The sequence below is a fragment of the Eucalyptus grandis genome, chromosome 5 (genome assembly GCF_016545825.1).
Source record: "Eucalyptus grandis isolate ANBG69807.140 chromosome 5, ASM1654582v1, whole genome shotgun sequence".
NCBI lineage: Eukaryota > Viridiplantae > Streptophyta > Magnoliopsida > Myrtales > Myrtaceae > Eucalyptus > Eucalyptus grandis.
The window spans coordinates 15,978,244-15,999,887 of record NC_052616.1 but is presented as its reverse complement, the minus strand read 5'-3'; the positions used below and the strand labels follow the sequence as shown (position 1 = coordinate 15,999,887).

At 40.3% G+C, this 21,644-nt stretch overlaps 2 protein-coding genes across 2 annotated transcripts; one reads left to right on the top strand and one right to left on the bottom strand.

Moving 5' to 3' along the window:
- The first annotated feature begins 411 nt into the window (after positions 1-411).
- Positions 412-2,543, top strand: LOC104444375 (pectinesterase 2). Its single transcript, XM_010058033.3, has 2 exons — positions 412-1,270; positions 1,695-2,543. The coding sequence occupies exons 1-2, from the start codon at positions 412-414 to the stop codon at positions 2,381-2,383; spliced, it is 1,548 nt and encodes a 515-aa protein (XP_010056335.2). The 3' UTR covers positions 2,384-2,543.
- A 3,573-nt stretch (positions 2,544-6,116) lies between these two features.
- Positions 6,117-17,702, bottom strand: LOC104446295 (pectinesterase 2-like). The gene is made up of 4 exons (XM_018873212.2): positions 17,689-17,702; positions 16,395-16,765; positions 14,792-15,322; positions 6,117-6,247 (listed from the first exon to the last, which is right to left on the bottom strand). Exons 1-4 carry the CDS (start codon positions 17,700-17,702, stop codon positions 6,117-6,119), a joined length of 1,047 nt encoding a protein of 348 aa, XP_018728757.2.
- Between the last annotated feature and the right edge of the window lie 3,942 nt (positions 17,703-21,644).

The following is a 21,644-nucleotide window of genomic DNA, read 5'->3' as shown; positions in this document are numbered from 1 at the left end:
CACACGTGTGTTTGTTTTTCTCCCTTTGATTTATGCAGCGCAAGCATCGACCCCACAAGAAAAGTCAAAGTACCCCATTATTTCAAACCCTTACCCGAACAAGGGTAGCCGAGAGAAAGTGTACCTTTTTCTTTCTTGCCGTTCTCGTTCAAAATTGACCAACTTGTCAAATTTTGATTCTTCTCTGGTATAAGATAACGGAAAGCCCAAAACCGAGAAAATGGCGTGGCAGAAAAAGAAGTTGCATGGTGCGTGCGTGCATGCATGCGCGTCATGGCTGCATCGTCTCTTCCAATCCACTTCTATATAAAGGGGAACGATCCAAGGCTTTTAATCACCAAACTCACAGTTTTATCACAAGCTCAAGACTCCTCCTTGCTTCTCTGTCACCATTAGCACCACAAAACCAAAATGGGTTCTCATCAAAAGTTCGCGATCCTTCTCTTCTTACCTCTATTGCTATCTCCAACCATTTCTGGCTATTCCTCTAGCGATGTGAAAGCCTGGTGTAGCAAAATGCCTTATCCTCAACCTTGTGAGTACTTCTTGACCCACGACCCAAAGCAAGCTTCCATCAAGCAAAAATCCGATTTCCTCAAGGTTTCGATGCAACTCGCACTTGAGAGAGCTCAAATGGCCCATAGCAACACGCACTCGCTAGGGTCGAAGTGCAGCAATGAGCACGAGAAAGCTGCTTGGGCCGACTGCCTCCAGCTGTACGAGTACACTATTCTTCGTCTAAACAGAACTATTGTCCACGATTGCACCCAAGATGAGGCGCAAACTTGGCTCAGCACGGCCTTGACTAATCTCGAGACGTGTCAAGCTGGGTTCTCCGAATTAGGTGTATCCGGCAATGTATTGCCTTTGATGTCAAATAATGTCTCCAAGTTGATTAGCAACACTTTGGCCCTAAACTACGCACCCTACACTACACCTAACTACACAAAGAAATTCCCCACTTGGGTGAGGCCTGGCGACCGAAAGCTCTTGCAATCTTCATCTGCCGTGTCTAACGCTAACATCATTGTGGCCCAAGATGGTTCGGGGAACTACAAGACAATTAGTGAAGCCATAACCGCGGCGTCAAAGAGGTCAGGCACTGCTAGGTATATCATCTATATAAAGGCCGGTACATATAGTGAAAATGTTGAAGTTGGATCGAAATTGGAGAACATTATGTTTGTCGGTGATGGTATCGGGAAGACCATAATCACCGGAAGCAAAAGCGTTGGCGGAGGCTCTACCACCTTCAATTCGGCGACTGTTGGTAAGTTAATATCATCAAAGCTACATCTGATCCTCTTTATTTTATAGTCAATAAATACCGAAAATAAGAAAAAGAGGTTCTGTATATATCAGTTTATTAGGAAGTATATCATATTATTTTGCTGCAAACTGTTTTGATAAAAGAAAAAGAAAAACCCTGTATAGCCTAATTTAGTTTTTGACAGCTGTAGAAAACTAAGCCCATAATCCATTCACAGTTTTTTACTATAATCAAGCCAAGCATTGACTACGAACGGGAAGGAGACGTACATAGTTTCGCATGTCTTCAAGAAAATAGGCAACATCCAGGACTTTCTATCATGTCTGTAGTATGCGAGACCACACTCCATTTACAAATTCTAATCGGCTGGTGGCCGGACTACATGGATTGTATTTCTAATAATCTTTCTAATCTTGAATTTCAGCTGTCGTTGGTGATGGATTCATTGCACAAGATATCACTTTCCGCAATACTGCTGGTGCAGCAAATCATCAAGCCGTTGCTTTGCGCTCTGGTTCTGATCTCTCGGTGTTCTATAGATGTGGATTTGAAGGTTATCAAGACACTCTCTATGTTCATTCAGAGCGTCAATTCTATAGAGAGTGTGACATCTATGGCACCGTTGACTTCATCTTTGGGAACGCAGCTGTTGTGTTGCAAAATTGCAACATCTATGCTAGAAACCCTCCTAACAAGGTTAATACCGTGACTGCTCAAGGCCGAACTGACCCAAACCAAAACACTGGCATCTCTATCCATAATTGCAAGGTTACCGCAGCTTCCGACCTAAAATCTGTTCAAAGCTCCGTGAAGACATACCTTGGTAGGCCGTGGCAAGAATATTCCAGGACAGTCTTCATGAAGACTTATCTTGATAGCTTGATTAACTCGGCCGGTTGGATGGAATGGGATGGCAACTTTGCCCTCGACACTCTGTACTATGGAGAGTATCTGAACACTGGCCCTGGGTCATCTACTGCTAGTAGGGTCACATGGGCAGGTTACCATGTTATCACAAGTGCAACTGAGGCTTCTAAGTTCACCGTTGGGAGCTTCATTGCTGGGGGCTCTTGGTTGCCCGCCACTGGCGTGCCGTACACATCCGGCCTTTAAGTTTTTTAAAGAACGAAAATCAGAGGTGGAATGCAACTCTTGCAGGAGTACAAGGCACCTCACAAGGAACACAAGTGTTTCTGTCGGATGCAGAACATAGATAATTAGCAAAAGATCTTTACCAAAAAAAAGATAATTAGCAAAAGATTCTTATTTATAGTTCCCATTCAGTATAGATATCTGATGTAATAAAGTGATCATATTGTGATCCTTTCATGATTGTAATTTGTTATTCTTTCAAGATTGTACTTTTATGGTGATTTTCACACTTTTTCTGCCTATATATATCATTTTCTGTATTGGCATATTGTCGTTTCTTCTATTTGGTTTAAATCCAAGTAATGGCGCAATGAACAGTTTACTCGTGGTCATGGCGTTAAAAACAAAGTATGTTAATAATTGCCGGATGCGTCCGTTGAATGATATTCGGTCAAACCACCGTGAATCGATCACTCCAACAATGAAAGCAAATTATTTTACGATCGCAAGCTATCTAAAGTTCTGTGTATCAACTTTAGAGGCAAAGCCACGTCCACGCAAAATAAATATGGGGCACGCGGAGGCAAAAACTTGACTTCGATGCCATACGTTTAAAAGTCCAACCACAAGCTTAGGCCATAATTAGGTGCAAGAAAGTCAGGCCCGTGTATAGGTGATCTTTAGGCGGGCTCGAGCGAAGCTGGCCCTAAAAATCGGGCCTAATGTATTGCCCAAATGCACCTGCTAAATGAAACATGTATGACAATTTTTGGGCGGGTTGGATCTCTTTACGTAAAAGACTTGTCCAAACCTACCCGTTCATCTCCCGAGCCTACGTGGGCCGCCCGTTGATCACCTGTAGAACCCAATCAAAACCCAGCGAACGTGCGAAAACACTTCAAACAAACATCTTATCGATCATCCGAATGCCTTGACATCGCCTCACACATGCTCAAGCGACTAGCCACTTGGTTATTCCATCTACACGTCCGACACCCGCCAAACATCACAGAAACCCTCTTACAAAATGAGGCCGTGCGCAGGCGACTCGATTTCAGCCAGAACCGAGGAAACTAAAACCAGATCTCACTGCGGCATTCAACAAATAGGTAGTGGGGGCCAATCGGAAAAGCGAGACGGAGCCGATATGAGCAATAACCGACATCGACAGTCAACACAGACGAGGTAACAACACGTCACAGTGACTGGGAGCGGCTCACCGACGCTCGAAATCGAGTGTGAGGCGGCACCGGCGAGTCTCGGCCGCGGGTTCCTACCCGGCTTAGCGGAGGTGGCGGCGGCCAAAAGACGAGCCCGGAACGATTCGGGCCTCGGCCGGCCGCCTTGGTGTCTCCGAGCCAGGATCTTCGAGGAAAGCAGACTTGCACCAAAGCAAAAACAGAACACCCACCGGAGGCTTGGCCCCGGAGAAAACGGGAGCCACCGGCTCGAGGGCGTCGGCCAGGACCCGTCGGACGGGGTTCGGGCGAGGCCGATCCCCCCGAGCTCCCGCCACCGCCGGCTTCCGTTGCCGGTCTGCCTCCGACCACCAACACTTGGTCAGATTTTCCCGCCCTGTCTCCTGTTGCCGCGTACGGCGTCCTCTGTTCTACAGGGAAGGCAATTCGCGGGCCGGGCCGGAGGGGGAAATTAAAAAAAAAAAAAAAAAGGAAAGCAATCTAGGCCGGGCCCGGTCACGGAAGGAAAAGCATAGGAGGCCGGGCCGAGGCACGTTCGGACGCCCGGGCCGAGCCCAAGCGTGCCGGGTCGAACCAGCCCGATTCAATTTTTCAATTTTTCTCTCTTTTTTTCTCTCTTCCTCTCTCCTTTTTTTAATTAAATGATCAATTATATTATTTTTAATGCAAATGGTCATAATATCTATAAGCTATGGAATTAATTATACCATTTTTGTTCAGGGACTAAGGTTTAACCCCTAACTTTTTATGTAATTTATTATTAAATGGACAATCAAAATTTAGGTGTGAATTATAGCTATCTCACAACCATCAATGGGTTGACTTGTATGCTAATTTTGAAACTTAGATCAATACCTGATATCTTAGTGCCATATACTAAGGTCAATACCATCTCCATTCAATGACACATGGGCATGAACATGGTCCAAGTGTTGGCTTCCATGAGCTATTACTATAAATGAACCTCATCCCAGCACAATTTCCTCCATTGGCAGTATTACCTTTTCACTTTGTCTCAACCTAACACACTTCACTGGAAGCCAACCAAAATGTCCACTTATATTTTCATCACCACCTTCATCCTCATCATCGCCATTGCCACCACCATTTCAATCACTGCTGCTACCACCTCTAGCACTTGAGAACATGAGGCCCATCGAGCAGTTGGCATGTCACTTTTGAGCAATCACTTGCCATTAGCAAGCAACTACCACCTTCGCTCATGGCTGCTTAGTTCCTCCAGCAAATAGTTTGAGATTTTTTATGAAGAAAACGAAAGGCAAAAATTACTTACAGAATATAGCTTTTACCAAATGGCATTTATGCCAAAATTGTTTTCCAATATGTTTTTAGAATACACCTTACCAAACACTACTTACATTTCCATGAAGATGAATCTCAATGGGTTGATAAACCCGAAGGGATTGGATGAGTGGAGTGGTGAGTTTGCCCTCATGACCTTGTTTTACGGGGGAGTACATGAACTTGGTGCATCGACAGAGAGGAGGATTAATTGGCCAAGTTTCCATGTCTTTAGGAGGTCATGCCATTTTTTATGAGAAGATTCATTGAAGGAGATTTATGGATTCTTAGGACTGGTGTAACATTATCACTTGACATAGAAAAGATAATGAAAATCATAAATTTCAAAAAACCCTTTTAGGCAAAAGGCCTTTGTATTTTCTCAAAGACATTCCTCTAAAGTCAAACCAAATGCACCCAAGACATAATTTGGCTTTGAGTGATTGCTCTAAGCTCTATAAGGACTACGAGTCTAGGCTCATGCAATTGCTCAATAGGGAGGATTACACGGTCCAGCTCGAGCATGGCTAAGTGGCATGTCCACGAACCGCCAGACTTATTTGGATGCCTTAGAGAAGGAGGGTCATGCTTCGTTGGATGGCCTAAGTGGGGGTGTTAGGAGAGGTATTTATTTGCTTTCTTGGTCATTGTTATTTGCTCAGAGTGCTAATTTTTTCGGGTGCAAGATTGTTTCTAATTTTAATAATTTTCAATTAGAAGACATAAAAGAGGGGATAATCAATGGAAAGATTAGAAATAAGAGTGATGATAATAATACCAAGTATATGTGTGCAACCGACATGCCACTAACATGCGGATGGTGGTACAGTGGTTTGAGTTCTTTAAATCGAACACTTAAATTCCTAAGCTCCTTAAATCTAGCCCTTGAGAAGAAGAGCTGACGAAAATATAAACAACAATAGTATTTTAGTATAATATTTGACCATAAAATCATAGTAAAAATATAATAATGTCATACCAAAAAGAATAAAATAGTATAATAACAACTTCTCTACAATCATGGATTGACTTGGGTGTTAGTTTTAGAACTTAGATTAATGCCCTTGTATTTTAGTGCTTACACTAAGGTCAAGGGACTGAAAATCATGTCCATTCGACAACACACGGGCATGACCACATTCCAAGTTTGCCCTCCATGAACAACTCCTATAAAGGAAACTCATCCCATGACAAACTTCCTCCATCCAAAATCCTACATTTTCGCACTTTGTCTTGTGACTTGACACCCGTCACTAGAGGTCAGCCAAAATGTCCATTTGGACTCTCACTGCCACCTTCCTCCTCCTCCTCATTGCCATCACTGCCACCAGCATCTTCTTTGTCAATGCCGCCACCACCCCTAGCACTTTGAGAGTATAAGGCCCTTAACCATGACCACGATGGTGGCAGGAGAGGTAATCCATTTGCCTTCTTTGTCTTATTCGTTTTTCATTTTTTATTATGTCCAATAAATTTATTTTTGTACTAAAATCACGCGGTTATGATCCTATTTCCTTATGAGAGGATTGCCAATGCTTAGGCTAGATTTGTACAACGGGCTTTTAGCATCTTGGAATGTAAAAACTTCAAAGGCCGATTTCATTGTGGCCCAGGTCAATTCTAGCTCTCATAAGACAATTTGTGGCCACGCTCGTTAGAATGGGTGAGAAACAGCCCGACAAAGTAATAATATATATGAAAGTGGGAGTCTACAACAAGAAAGTAGATATCGAAGAGGACATGAAGAACGTCATGTTCATCTACAAAGGCATGGATTAGACTGTCATCACCTATAGTAGAAATGTGCCAAATGGCTCCACCACTATGATTTCAGCTACATTCAGTAAGAAATTAAGCTAACATTAGTCAATTTGTAGCGCATTAAGGTTAGCTCTTGAGCTAATCTCTTAAAATTCATGCAGCTATCTTTAAGGAAGGCTATTGGGCAAGAGACATGACGTTCGAGAATATGGCCAGCCCTTAGAAGCATCAAGCCGTTGCCCTTTTGGTTAGGTCGAACTAGTTCAAGGCTTACCAAGATATGCTTTATATGTACTCTTAGCGGCAATTCTATCTCAACTGCCACGTCTACAACACCATCTACTTCATTTCGAAAATGCATCTGTCATCTAGAATTGTGACATATTCATCAAGAGAATGATAGACCACCATGCCAACATAGTGGCGACTCAAGGTCGAGAAAGCAAGGAGGAAGACACGAGGATTCTTATCCACATGTCGCGAATCGCCCTTCCCCCATGTAGGGAATGACTGATCCCCGAAATACCGGATTCGACACTAAATCGAACCCCTAAATCAATGCGGAAGCGAAGCCCAAGAAAACGACACGTATCACCGATCGTAAAGCACACCACGGATTCGAGCGTACCTTGATTGCCACAGATTAGACACCGACGCCGTCAGAGGAAGAGAAATCGAGCCTTGTTCGATCCGAGGAGGCAAACTCCTTCAATTGCTTTGCTGTTTCGCTTTTGGAGAAAACGGGAGAGAGGGAGAGAGCGTTGAGAGAAAAACAGCGTACGTACAATTAACCAACGGTAGTTTTTCTCTCTCTCTCCTCCCTTTTATACCCCCTTCTTTCCACGGGCCCTATTCCCGTGGGCTAGGCTTTCTAGGCCCAACTTGGGCGGACAGGGCCTTAAGCCCAAATCAAATAAAGCCTTCATCTCCCACTCGCACAAGGTGGGCCGAACAAGATTCTCTTTACCTCTCTTCAACGTTCATACCGGTGAATAATCCGTGCGACCAGCATACTTTGAGAGCTCGTTGTTATACATCTGTTAGGAATATATAACAGCTCATAATGGGCGTCACATTCTGAGTAGATTTAGTATGCAGTACCCTAGATCGATCAATCACATTTATATCTCTCTTTTGATCTCTTTTTAAACAATGATATATATTGTATTCACAATTATAATCATCACAAAGACAGTCATAATTGGTCGACCAGTGAATACAAAACTATAATGTGATTCTCCAAAATCGATCTTCCTCTTTCCTTCAAACTCTCAATTTCAGTTCAGCTTGCTTTTCTAGAAATGTCCCATTAGATCGAATCAAACTCATGACTATTGGCAACATCCTAAGATAGCAAACACTAAATAGAAACCTTGAGAATAAGTAAGAGTCTTGAGGGGACTAAGAAATTGAGGAACTCTCTTCCTCAAGAGTCTCACACGACATAAAAGTTGAGATCAAACTTTTGCCACTCTTATTGGTCGTCTCATGCATACGTAGTATGAAATACGTATTACGGTATTAACTCCTTTCCCATGGAGCGTATGTCTATACCTTTCAATACCGTACAGATGATAGTTCGGACATACCCAATGTCTAACTTGAGTTCACGTATCTACTCATTCACAAAATTCATCGAACTCACATCGGCATCTTAGACGGATAAAGTAAAATATGTGGGGTATTTTACTTTCGGACATCATAAGTATTATGTCCTCATCTTAACACTTAGTTAAGGCGACATGTGTATTTTAAGCCCGAGCTCTCGATTATCACCTAGATAATAAGCTTAAATACAGTCTCATCTCTATTTATCACACAGTAAATAGAGGCGATTATCCGTGTGAGTGGGCTAATCTCTTATCTGTCCGACATACTTCCTCAACTTAAAATAATGCACTGAGCATTAGGATGCATAAAGATCACACAAAGATTCATCGGCATTAATCAATGAAAAACGAAATTTCATAAATGTGAACAACTCAGGGAAATTACAATCCAGTACATCAGACTCTACGCAATCCTAGAGATTTTACATGACCACAAAACACATCTCTAGGTATTGGCTTTGTCATTGGATCTGCTACCATTCTATGCGTAGATATGTACTGCAAGTTCACATCCTTTCGTGCAACCATATCTTTTACAAAGTTATACTTGGTATCTATATGTTTGGTCTTGCCATGATACTTTGGATCTTTGGTGTACGCTATAGCTGCTTGGCTATCACAGTTAACCAACAATTGATTTGCAGCTTTATCAATAACACCTAAATGATCCAAGAATCTCTTAAGCCAAACTCCTTCTTGTCTTGCTGTTGATAATGCCACGAACTCAGCTTCCATCGTGGATAAGGCTATGCACGTTTGCTTCTTACTACTCCATGATATGGCGCCATTGCTCAGTAAGAAAGCAAATCCTGAGGTAGATTTTCTTTCATCTAAATCTCCTCCCAATCAGCATCGAGTAGCCTTCAAGTCGCAGATCTTTTCCTTGGTAATTCAACTTGTAATCAGCGGTTCCCTTCGGATACCTCGGTATTCTCTTAACGGCCTTCCAATGTCTTTGGACTGGATTGGATTGGTATCTACTCACCATTCCAACTGCAAAACATATGTCGGGTCTTGTACACATCATAGCGTACATCAAGCTCCCAACAGCACTTGCATAAGGAACATGCTTCATTTGTTCATTCTCTTGTGGAGTCCCTGGACACAGTCTGTGGCTCAACACTTCACCTTTTGCAATAGGAATGTCTATGGGTTTACAATCTTGCATACGAAATCGTTCAAGAACTTTGTATATATAAGTTTCTTGCGAAAGAGACAACGATCTCTTCGAACGATCTCTTGAAATCTTAACTCCAAGAATGTATGCAGCCTCACCCATATCCTTTATCTCAAAGTTGGAAGACAACCAACTCTTGACAGTCTTAACAAAACTCCATATTGCTTCCGGTAATTAGTATATCATCAACATATAATGATATGATCACAAATTGATCCTTGGATCTTTTGATATATACACAATGATCCTCATCAATCATCGTAAAATCATATGCCATTATGGCATTATGAAAACGTATATACCATTGTCTTGATGACTTGCTTAAGACCATATATCGACCTCAAAAGTCGACATACTTTTTCTTCTTGGCCTTTCACTATGAAACCAACAAGTTGTTCCATATATATTTCTTCCTCTAATTCTCCATTGAGGAAAGCAGTCTTTACATCCATTTGATGTAACTCAAGATCCATACTAAACACTATTGCCAGAACTATGCGAATCAAGGCAAATCTTACTACAGGAGAAAAAATATCTTCATAATCAATTCCTTCCTGTTGATTATACCCCTTTCGCCACAAGGCGAGCCTTATGCCTTTCTATCGAGCCATCAGCCTTTCGCTTTATTTTGAGAACCCACTTGTTCCCAATAGCTTTGCGTCCCTTTTGGAAGATCAACCAGTTCCCAGACTTGGTTTGACTTCATTGACTCCATCTCCTCTTTCATTGCATAAATCCATTTTTTCCTTACTAGGGCATTTAAGAGTCTCATTAATATTTCTTGGCTCATCCTCATCTTGCGGAGCAATCATAAAAGTTTCCCCTTCAATGTCAAGACGTCGACGGGGAATACTTTAGCAACTTGTTCGCTGTATGGAAGATTGTACACTTAGCACATCATTCCCCATTATGCTCCCACTTGGATTAGGTAATGATGATGTCGTCACATCAGGTGGTTGCAATTGAGAATGAGTTGAATTCAATTCATCACATCTCATATTACTCCCACTTGGATAAACACCACTAATATCATAATCTTAATCCAAGGTTTCAAATAGGAAGTAATCTTCCCCTATTTCGCCCTTCTTAGGAAATTCATCCACTAAGAATGTGACATCCTGTGATTCAAATTCAGTTATTCTCCCACTTTCCTGCTCACCTACGAACACATACCCTTTTGAGTGTTCGGAGTATCTCATTAAAATACTCTACTTTTATATGGGACTCAATTTCCTAAACTTGTGAGAGGACATATAAGTATAGACAGCATAACCATATGGCTTAAGTAAACTTAAGTCCGGTTTTCTACCTATCCATAACTCATATGGAGTGGAACTAACTGATTTGGAAGGCATTCGGTTAAGTATTTAGGCAGCAGTTAACAACGCATCACTCCATAAAAGTGATATGTAAGTTAGCATACGCCATCATGGACCTAACCATTTCTAGTAAGGTTCTGTTTCTTCTCTCTGCAACACCATTTTGTTGAGGAGTATATGGAATAGACAACTGTCTTTCTATTCCTTTTTCATCACATAATTTTCTGAACTCATCAGATAAATATTCTCGACCTCGATCGGATCTCAATACTTTTATTTTCTTGTCTAATTGATTTTCAACCAAGTTCATAAACCTTTTGAAACAACTTATGCTTCAGATTTATGAGAAATCAAATAGACACATCCGAATCGAGTATAATCATCTATTAAAAGTGATGAAGTAAACAGTCACATGCCTTCCTCTCACATTCATTGAACCACAAATGTCATAATGGATTAAATGCAGAGGAACGTTAGCTCTTTTACCTTTTCCAAATGGTTTCCTTGTCGTTTTCCCTTCTAGGCAATGCTTACATATGGACAAATCAACTTATTCAATATTGCCCAACAAGCCCTCTTTGGCTAGTCTTTTCATATGTTGTTGGCCCATATGACCAAGTCTAGCATGCCACCATATTCACATCATTATCATATAAAGTAGAAGACGTGAAACAAGGGAATAACATATTGACATCACCACAGTCAACATTTAGTACAATAAAACCATCTAGAAAGTGACCAAAATCATAGTAGTTTGTATCCAAATACAAATCTACAACTCTATTATGGAAGTTCATATTAAAACCAAGCTTAACCAACAACAAAACAGACACCTAAATTTCGATGAATCTCCAGAGCATTTAGAACATCATGTAGGAACAAGTTGCGTCCACCACACATGTTCAGTTGGCAGGTGCCAATCCCTATTAACTTCAGCTCTGGAGTTGTTTTCCACATAGATCCACTCAGTTCCAGTTGGTATTCGTCGGAATTCCACGAAGGATCCTTTATCCTTCGCTAGATCGTCTATTGCTCATGAATCTACAGTCCACAAAGGATTGGATTCAGCCAATAATTCAGAACTTGACACATAATCAAAGTTCTCAAATGTACAAGAGGTGTTTACCTTCTTTGGCTCACGACAGACGCGAGCATAGTGACTTTTCTTGTCACTATTGTAACACCTCACCCTTGACATTTTCTTAACTTGAGGACGTTTTCCTCTCTTGTGTTGGTTAACTCTTGATTTCTTGCAATAAAGACTTGATCCTTTGCATTCCCACATATTGAACGAATCAATACGCTTGCGCTTAGAGCTCAAAACCCTTTATGAGCTAGAACCAGCATTGCAAATATCTATTCTCAGCTCACATGCCATTAAGCGGTCCTCTACCAGCTCAAGGTGGCGCACAGCATTCTCAAGATCTTCCATAACATGGTCAAGAGCTTCTAGTGCTTCTTGCTTTTCCAGCACATATTGAATCTTCATATTCAATATTTCACAATTGTAGCCGTTCATATCAGCAATTACATTCTTAGTTGATGAACTATCGTTCTGAACACATCAGACATACATGCACGAATAATTAATGCCTATCAATTATGCATCCTTATTTGCATAGACCCATCATATTAATGAATAATTTTAAGTAAGGTTTTAGAATCAAAAGGTCACTATGTTTCCAATCATCCTCCAAAATCCTAACTTAAAACTATCATCAATATAATTGTCTTATGCAAAATCAATTCTATGAAGCTACAAAAACTTCTAAAAACTACCCATGACTAATTACCCACAAAGACAACCAGCAATAATGAAAGCAACGAGATAATTGAATTCCAATAAAACAATAATGCTTTCAATCAATACAACTAACATATCAGTTGTTACATCAATAACAATCGGGTAGTAAACAATACATTATATGTCCACAAAGCACACTTAACATACATCAGCCAATACAACTAACACATAGTCAGCACACGAACTGGGAAAGATCCTCTTTTGTTCAATTTCTTGATCTTTTCCCTTGTAACAATACAGTAATATTCATTTACAAAATCTATCACAATTTTCTTATAGGAAGCAGCTCCGTTGACATCCCATATGCGATTCAACACATCTTGCCATTCGGGTGGAAGAGTGCTTATGAAAAATCGCACCATCTCGATTTGTGACATAGGACGACCATTCCATATGACCTGTTGAATTTTCCGTTGACTTCAAGGACGTGATCAATTAAGTCACCACTCTCCCATCGATGATCAGTCAGCTCAGCTATCAACTTAGACAGCCTTTCCTTTTGTTCATCGGTCACTGCGCGAATAGGTGTGCGCAACCTCATGGGAGGCATTGTTCCTACAACAAATGCAGAACAAATAAGGGATTACATATAATCCACATAGACTTAATTGAAAAAGAAACACATTCTTTTCCTTTTTTTTTTTTTTGGGTCAACGGTCAAAGTCAACGGTCAACGGTCAAGTCAACGGTCAACGGTCGTCGCCGGTCAACGCTCGTCGATCGTCGGATGTCGGACCGGCCGGACCGGTCGGACCGTTCGGGCGGACTGGCTGCACGTGCCGCGCGCGTGCGCGGGCTGACGTCACGCAGACGTCAGCGGCACATGCCACGCGTGTGCCATCGTCAGCGGGTCGGGTCGCCGCCCGGCCAACCGACGTCATCGCTGACGTCATCGATGACGTCAGCCCGGCGGTTACTGACCGTTGGGTGACGTCATGCTGACGTCAGCATGCGTCGGTCCGTGGACCGGCGCGTGCCGGTTCGCCGGCCGGCGGCGCGCACGCGCCGATTCGCCGACCGGCGCGTGTGCCGCACGCGCCTGGCGATCGAGCGCTTCCGAGCGCGTGCGGCGTCGCCCGGCCGCGCTCGAGACATCTCCAGACTCGTCTCAACGTCGCTTTTCTCCCAGTGCTTTCAGAATTTGTTTTTGACATTCGAAAACTCATGAAAATGGCCTAAGAAGTCTCGGGTGTCGGGATTGCTCGCCCCGATCCGTACGGCCGAAGTTCCTTTTGCGAAAAATCAATCAAAACACATCAAATTGATCGGGAAAACGTGAACTAGGGCTCTGATACCAATGTAGGGAATGACTGATCCCCGAAATACCGGATTCGACACTAAATCGAACCCCTAAATCAATGCGGAAGCGAAGCCTAAGAAAACGACACGTATCACCGATCGTAAAGCACACCACGGATTCGAGCGTACCTTGATTGCCACAGATTAGACACCGACGCCGTCAGAAGAAGAGAAATCGAGCCTTGTTCGATCCGAGGAGGCAAACTCCTTCAATTGCTTTGCTGTTTCGCTTTTGGAGAAAACGGGAGAGAGGGAGAGAGCGTTGAGAGAAAACAGCGTACGTACAATTAACCAACGGTAGTTTTTCTCTCTCTCCTCCCTTTTATACCCCCTTCTTTCCACGGGCCCTATTCCCGTGGGCTAGGCTTTCTGGGCCCAACTTGGGCGGACAGGGCCTTAAGCCCAAATCAAATAAAGCCTTCACCCCAACTTCACAATGATCAAGGGCTCGTTTAGGAGCTACTTAGGATGACCGTGGAAGAAGTACCCTAGGACGGTAATCATGAAGATGGACCTCGATTAGTTGACAGACCTAAAGGGATAGGACAAATGGAGTGGCGAGTTCGCTCTCAAGACCCTATTTTACGAGGGGATTACATAAAGTCGAGCCATGGCGCATCAATGGAGAGGAGAGTAAAAAGGCCAAGCTTCAAATGTCCTCAAGAGTCCTTAGGAATAGTGGGTGATAACAAAATGATTTTATTAAAAAAATGAACTTATTAAACACAATACTAGGAATTGAAGTGATTTAAAGAGCTCAAATCATCGTGGCATGCCTGCTGCACGCCATTGGCATGCTGGCCACATGCCATTAGCATGCATGGACTTTTTTGCTATTCAATAACCCACATGCATATACACTCAATTTCATTGGTAGATTATACTTGGTATTATTATCTTCACTAGTCAAATTCATTTTTTAAATTTCTTATTGTGTCCAAAAAATTCATTTTTGTACTCAAATAAGCTATATAGTACAGAGTCGTAAGGGCAGAGTTGCCATTCCACGCTAACCAACCGGCCGAGTCAATTAAGCTATCAAGGTAAGTCTTAGTGAAAACAGTTCTTGAATATTTTTGCCACGATCTCCCGAGGTACGTTTTAACAGAGCTTTGAATCGACGTCAAGTCTGAAGCTGCAATGACTTTGCAATTGTGGATAGAGATGCCAGTATTTTGGTTGGGGTCAGTTCGGCCCTGTGCAGTGATGGTATTGACCTTGTTAGGAGGGTTTCTAGCATAGATGTTGCAATTTTGGAGAACAACGGTAGCATTTCCAAAGATAAAGTCAACTATGCCATAGATGTCGCACTCTTTGTAGAATTGTTGCGCAGAATAAACGTAAAGGGTGTCTTGATAACCCTCAAAGCCACATTGATAGAAGATCGAGAGGTCAGAGCCAGAGCGCAAAGCTACTGCTTGGTGATTTGCCGCACCGGCAGTGTTACGGAAAGTGATGCCTTGGGCAATGAATCCATCGCCAACAATAGCTGAAATTCAAGATAGGAAAGATTATTAGTATGCAGATCTACTTGTTAATGTAATCTAAATCATAAAAGTATCTCGAGAATTAAAATGACCTCCAAATGCATTATTGACTACATCATATAGAACCAAATAATTGTCCAAATCGCGCATTCATGATCTTGACCTACTCCATTAATTATTATAGGAATTGAAAGAATCGGACTATTCGTCAATTTAATTTTATTGCTATCTTATAAAAGCAATCTAAAGGCTATTATATCTATTTATATGTAGTAATAGTGGCGATATAATAAATATTTATTATGTACTGTGTCTTATTGATGATGTTAAGTGAAGCTTTGTACATGTTCTCGATCAAGGTTAATCTTCAACGAGATTAATTGAAGTCAAAGCTTATAATTCTTCTCCTCCTATGAAGATTGATTGTTTACAGTAGTCAAAACTTGAATTCAATTAATTATTATTATATCTAAAATATCATGTTTACGACCATGTTTTTGAAGAAAGTCAATAAATAGCCACATTAGCATAAATGTTTCAATTTATTAATAGAAACTATGTGAAAAAATTGTTCATACATTCTTATACATAAAAATAACAAGCCCTTAGTATACACGTAAATTTATCCAATCTCTATGAAATGCCCCCCTCTTTAATCAAGGAAAAATAGAAGGTTGGTTTGCTCAAAGGGACATCTTAGGTCGGCCACAAAATTTAACTAGTTGAAAAACTCGTATGGGCTTAATTAGCAAATGACGACCTTAGTTCGTTGAATTGTCTATTCGAATATTTACTAGATTAGGTCGTATAAGTTATTTCTGTGGATCAGATCACATGTGGAACATAGCACATATCTTAACATTTTTCGACAATTCAACAAAATCACAACGGATATTGAAAACTATGATCTTATAAGGCATATTAAGTTACCAAGGTAAGCCTACTAGCCCCATGAATCGACTAACTGGCTGTTGATAATTCTCTTTTCTCTTTTTTTATTTTATTTTACTTTTAAAGAATTTATTTTGAATAAAATGCACAAAATCATAAATAACTTAAATGATATAAACTCACCCACTGTTGCTGAATTAAAGGTAGTAGATCCGCCATCAACGCTTTTGCTTCCAGTAATTATGGTCTTTCCAATACCATCACCCACGAACATAATGTTCACCAAATTGGTTCCAACTCCAACAATCTCATTATGTGTACCGGCCTTGATATAAATTATGTACCTTGCTGTGCCGGGCCGCTTCGAGGATGTGGTTATGGCTTTGCTAATTGTTTTATAGTTCCCTGAACCATCTTGGGCCACCACAGTATTAGCCTTAGATGCCGCAGACGAAGACCGCAAGAGCTTCCGGCCGCCGGGCCTCACCCAAGTGGGGAACTCATTAGTGTAGTTCGGCGTAACGTAGGGCACATGGTTTGCAGACAAAATGTTGCTTATTGTTGACACATAAATTTTGATTAGGTTTTTAATTAGGCCTTAGATTTTATATTGATGTATTTTCCTTTTTTTTCGGATAATAAATAATAAATAATAAAAACAACAACAAAAATAGTAATTTAAAGAGCTCAGGCTACGCCGGCCGCACGCCATTGGCACGCATGGACTTTTTTGCTTTTCAATAACCCACATGCATATACACTCATTTTCATTGGTAGATTATACTTGGTATTATTATCATCACTAGTCAAATTCATTTTTTAAATTTCTTATTGTGTCCAAAAAATTCATTTTTGTACTCAAATCACATGCTTATTACACTCATTTGCTTACAAGAACACTGCCGAGGTTTGAGGCCGACCCGAATCGTGATCTTTTAGCATGGTAGAATGCAACAACATCTAAGGCCGATTTCATTGTGATAAAGGAAAATTTTGGCTCTCACGAGACAATCAATGAGGCTGTAGCTATGCTAGCTAGAATGGGTAAGAAACGGCCTGACTGAGTGGTATTCTACATAAAATCTAGAGCCTATAACAAGAAAGTCAATATTGGAAAGGATATCAAGAACATAATTTTCGTTAACGACAGCATCTATCGGACCATCATCACGGGTAATAGAAATGTTATGGATGGTTCCACCACTATGACTTCAACTACATTTGATATTAAGCTTTCAAAATGTTGGTCAATGACTAGCTCATCAATGTATTAGCTCTTGAACTAATCTCTTAAAATCCATACAGCTGTCTTTGGGGATGGTTTTAAGGCAAGAGACATGGCATTCGAAAGTACGGCTGGTCCTAGAAACACTAAGCTCTTGCACTTTTGGTCAACTTGGACCAATCCATCTTCTACCAGTGTAGCTTTAAAGCTTACCAAGATAAGCTCTATACATGCTCCTAGTAGCACTTTTACCGCAACTGCCACATCTACGGCACCATCGACTTCATATTCGGCAATGCGGCCATTGTCTTTCAGAATTGTGACTTCTTTGTCAAGAGGCCAATAGACCAACAGTCCAATGTCGTGACAACTCAGGGTCGAGAAAGTGAGGAAGAGCATATGAGGATTTTGATCCTTATGTTGCGAATCGCCCTTGCCCCCAGCTTTGCATTGGTTAAGGGCTCATTCAAGCGTTATTTGGGACGGCCACAAATGGCGGATCTTGACAGTAATCATGAAGACAGATCTTGATGGATTAATAGATAGACCTGAAAGGAAAGGATAAGTGGAGCGGTGAGCTCATCTTTAGGACCCTATTTTACGAGGAGTACATGAAGTTGGGCGATGGTGTGTCGATGGAGAGGAGGGTGAATTGGCCTGGTTTCAATGCTCTCAAGGGTCCTCAAGAACAACGGTAATAACCATATAATCTTACTAAGAAAAAAGGAACTTATTGGACACAATACTAGGAATTCAAGTATTCGATTTAAAGAGCTCACATCATCATGGCACACCAACTACACACACCGTTGGCACGCTAGCCATACGTGGACAGCACGCATATACTTTTTTGCTTTTCAATAACCCACATGTATATACACTCATTTTCATTGATAAATTATACTTTGTATTTTTATCATCACTAGTCAAATTCATTTTTTTTTTATTGTGTCTAATAAATTCATTTTTGTTGTGAAAATCACATGATTATTATCCCTGCTTGCTTACAAGAACAACACCAAGGTTGGGACCAATCGAATAGTGGGCTTTTACCGTCTTGGAATGCTGCAACATCCAGGTCAATTTCATTGTGACAAAGGATTGTTCCGGCTCTCACGAGACAATGAATGAGGCTGTGGCCGCACTTGCTACAATGGGTGAGAAACGGCTCGAGAGGGTGGCGATCTATGTGAAATCAGGAGTCTACAATAAAAGAGTCAACATTGAAAAGGACATGAAGAACATAATCTTCATCGGCGACGACATGGATCAGACCGTCGTCATCAATAGCAGAAAAGTTTTGAATGGTTCTACCACTATGACTTTAGCAAATCAAGCTAACATTAGTTGATGGCTAGCTTATTAACATATTAGCTTTTGAACTAATCTCTCAAAATTCATGTAGCTGTCTCTGGGGAAGGCTTCTAGGCAAAAGACATGACGTTTGAGAATACAACCGGTCCATGAAAGCATCAAACCGTTGCACTTTTGATCAACTCGAACCAATCCGTGTTCTACCGGTGTAGCTTCAAAGCTTACCAAGATACACTCTATACATACTCCTAACGGCAATTCTACCGCGATTGACACACCTATGGCACCATCGACTTCATTTTCGACAACGCAACCACTGTCTTCCAAAATTGCAACATCATTGTCAAGAGGCAAATGGACCACCAGGCCAACATGGCGATGGCTTAGGGTCGAGAAAGTGAGAGGGAGGACACGGGATTTAAATCCACATGTCGCGGATCACCCTCATCCCAAACTTCACACCAATCAAGGGCTCATTCAAGAGCTCCCCGAAACGGTTATGGAAGAAGTACTCTAGGACGATGATCATGAAAACGGATTTGGACAAGTTGATACACCCGAAGGGATAGGACAAGTGGAATAGCTAGTTCACCCTGCAAACCCTATTTTTATGGCGGAGGGCATGAAGTCGGGCCACAATGCATCAATAGAGAGGAGGATGAATTGGCCAGATTTCAATGTCCTCAAGAGTCCTTAGGATTACAGGGGGTGATCATCATATAATCTTATTAAGAAAAGGAACTTATTGTGCAAAATATTAAAAATTCAGGTGTTCGATTTAAAGAGCTCAAATTAGTCACCAACTACACATTGTTGGCACGTCGACTGCACGCCAGTGGCACGTATATACTTTCTTGCTTTTTAATAACCCACGTGCATATACATTCATTTCCATTGTTGGATTATATTGATATTATTATAATTACTAATACTACTAATCTCTCCAATGATTATGCCCTTTGTTCTGTCTTTTAGTTGAAAATAATTAAAAATAGAAAAAGTTTATTTTCCAAAAATTAACACTCCGAACAAACAACTAAGACCAAGAAAACAAATGAATTGCCCCTCCTAACACCCCCCACTTCTGTACAAAGTCAAGGCATGGCTAATTGACCGGGTCAAGTTAACCATTTGTCGCGACCTTACCCTCGCAGCACACCACCTAAGAATTTGGCTAATGAATTATTAAATATAAGCCTAATTCGAGCTCTCCCAAGGCCATATTTATTCGCAACTTAGGGTTCATGTTCTTAACAAATCATTTTCAATATAAATTTACCATTAAGTAGTGTATGGTATGTCGATTAGATAGCTAAGTAAAATAACGAGATAATTATTTTACTCCTCCAAACCAAGGATTTTGGGTACGAGAACTTCATTATACCAAATATCTCCGATGCCCTTTCGACACCATTCTTTTCGTGAAAAAGTGTTTATTGTGCAGTTTAAATTCATTTTATTACTTTCTAATATGTGAGATGACCATGCGGATGCACAAATCACTAATTTAACATCCAATAAAATAATAAATGAATTGCATGACTTACCCCATAGCAACAAAAACATCTCAAAACTCACATCAATAGCCCCAAATATGATTTCTAATTATCACACAGTCATTTAATCTATTGTTAGGATTTTCTCTTATTTAATGGAACCTAATTTACGTGCAATGTAATTCAATGGCGCACAAAAATGTGCCTATATGAACATGACATGCAATGTGCAACCTAGCATGCAAACTTTATGTCATGCGATATTAATTAAATGACAAGATCTAATGATGGAAAATTATTGAATGAAACCATCCTAATATGTCATACATTTAAGGGATAAGTGCTATAGAAGTCCTAAAACTTGTCACGAAAATACAATTAAGTCTTAAAACTTGCAAAAAGTGCAATCAAATCCTAAAACTTGTCAAATTGTTTCAATTGAGTTCTAAAGTTAACACCGTCGACTTTTTTAACGGAAAATGCTAACGTGGCACTTAAAATTAATTTTATTTTCCATGTAGTTTTTAATTTTTTATTTAAATTAGATTTAAAAATTAGAAAAGAAAGTTAAAATTTATTTTAAAAACAAAACAGTTAAAAAAAAAGGCAGCCACCACCCATCGCCGGAGGGGCCGGCGACCGATTTTAAAAATAAATTTTAACTTTTCTTTTTTATTTTTTAAATCTATTTTTAAAAAATGAATAAAAAATAATTTTAAAAAGCCACGTGAAAAATGAAAATTATTTAAAATTTCACGTTCGCGCCACGTTAGTATTTTCCATTAAAAAAGTCGACCGTGTTAACTTTAGGACTCGATTGAAATAATTTAATAAGTTTTAGGACTTGATTGCACTTTTTGCAAATTTTAGGACCCAATTGTATTTTCACGACAAGTTTTAGGACTTCTATAGCACTTATCCCAACATTTAAATTATCATAAACATGCAATGACTAAATGACATGCAAGGGATGACCTAATTATACGTGACACACATATGATATTTTTTATGTTTTTTTTTCTTTTTATTCAAAATTCGAAATCAAAATTAACCAATAAATAAACATGCAATTTTAATTAAGGAAAAGAAAATCTAACATCCTAAAGCAATGTTTTTGATATTTTTTATTTTAGAAATTCGGAATAAATAAAATACTTAATCAAAACAACAATCTAGCATAAAACAAGCAATATTCTAGCAAGAATCATGTCTAGTTAAAAAATATTTTTTTGGGTTTTCCTTTTTAAGGAAAGCAATAAAACAGTGGATAAATATTTAATTAAATAATGCAATCCATGATCTCATATGATCTATCTCGACTATGCACTCGAAATAAACCGACGATCATTGTATCTCGTGGTCAGAAATCGGATAGCCCACTGACAAGCATCATATCTC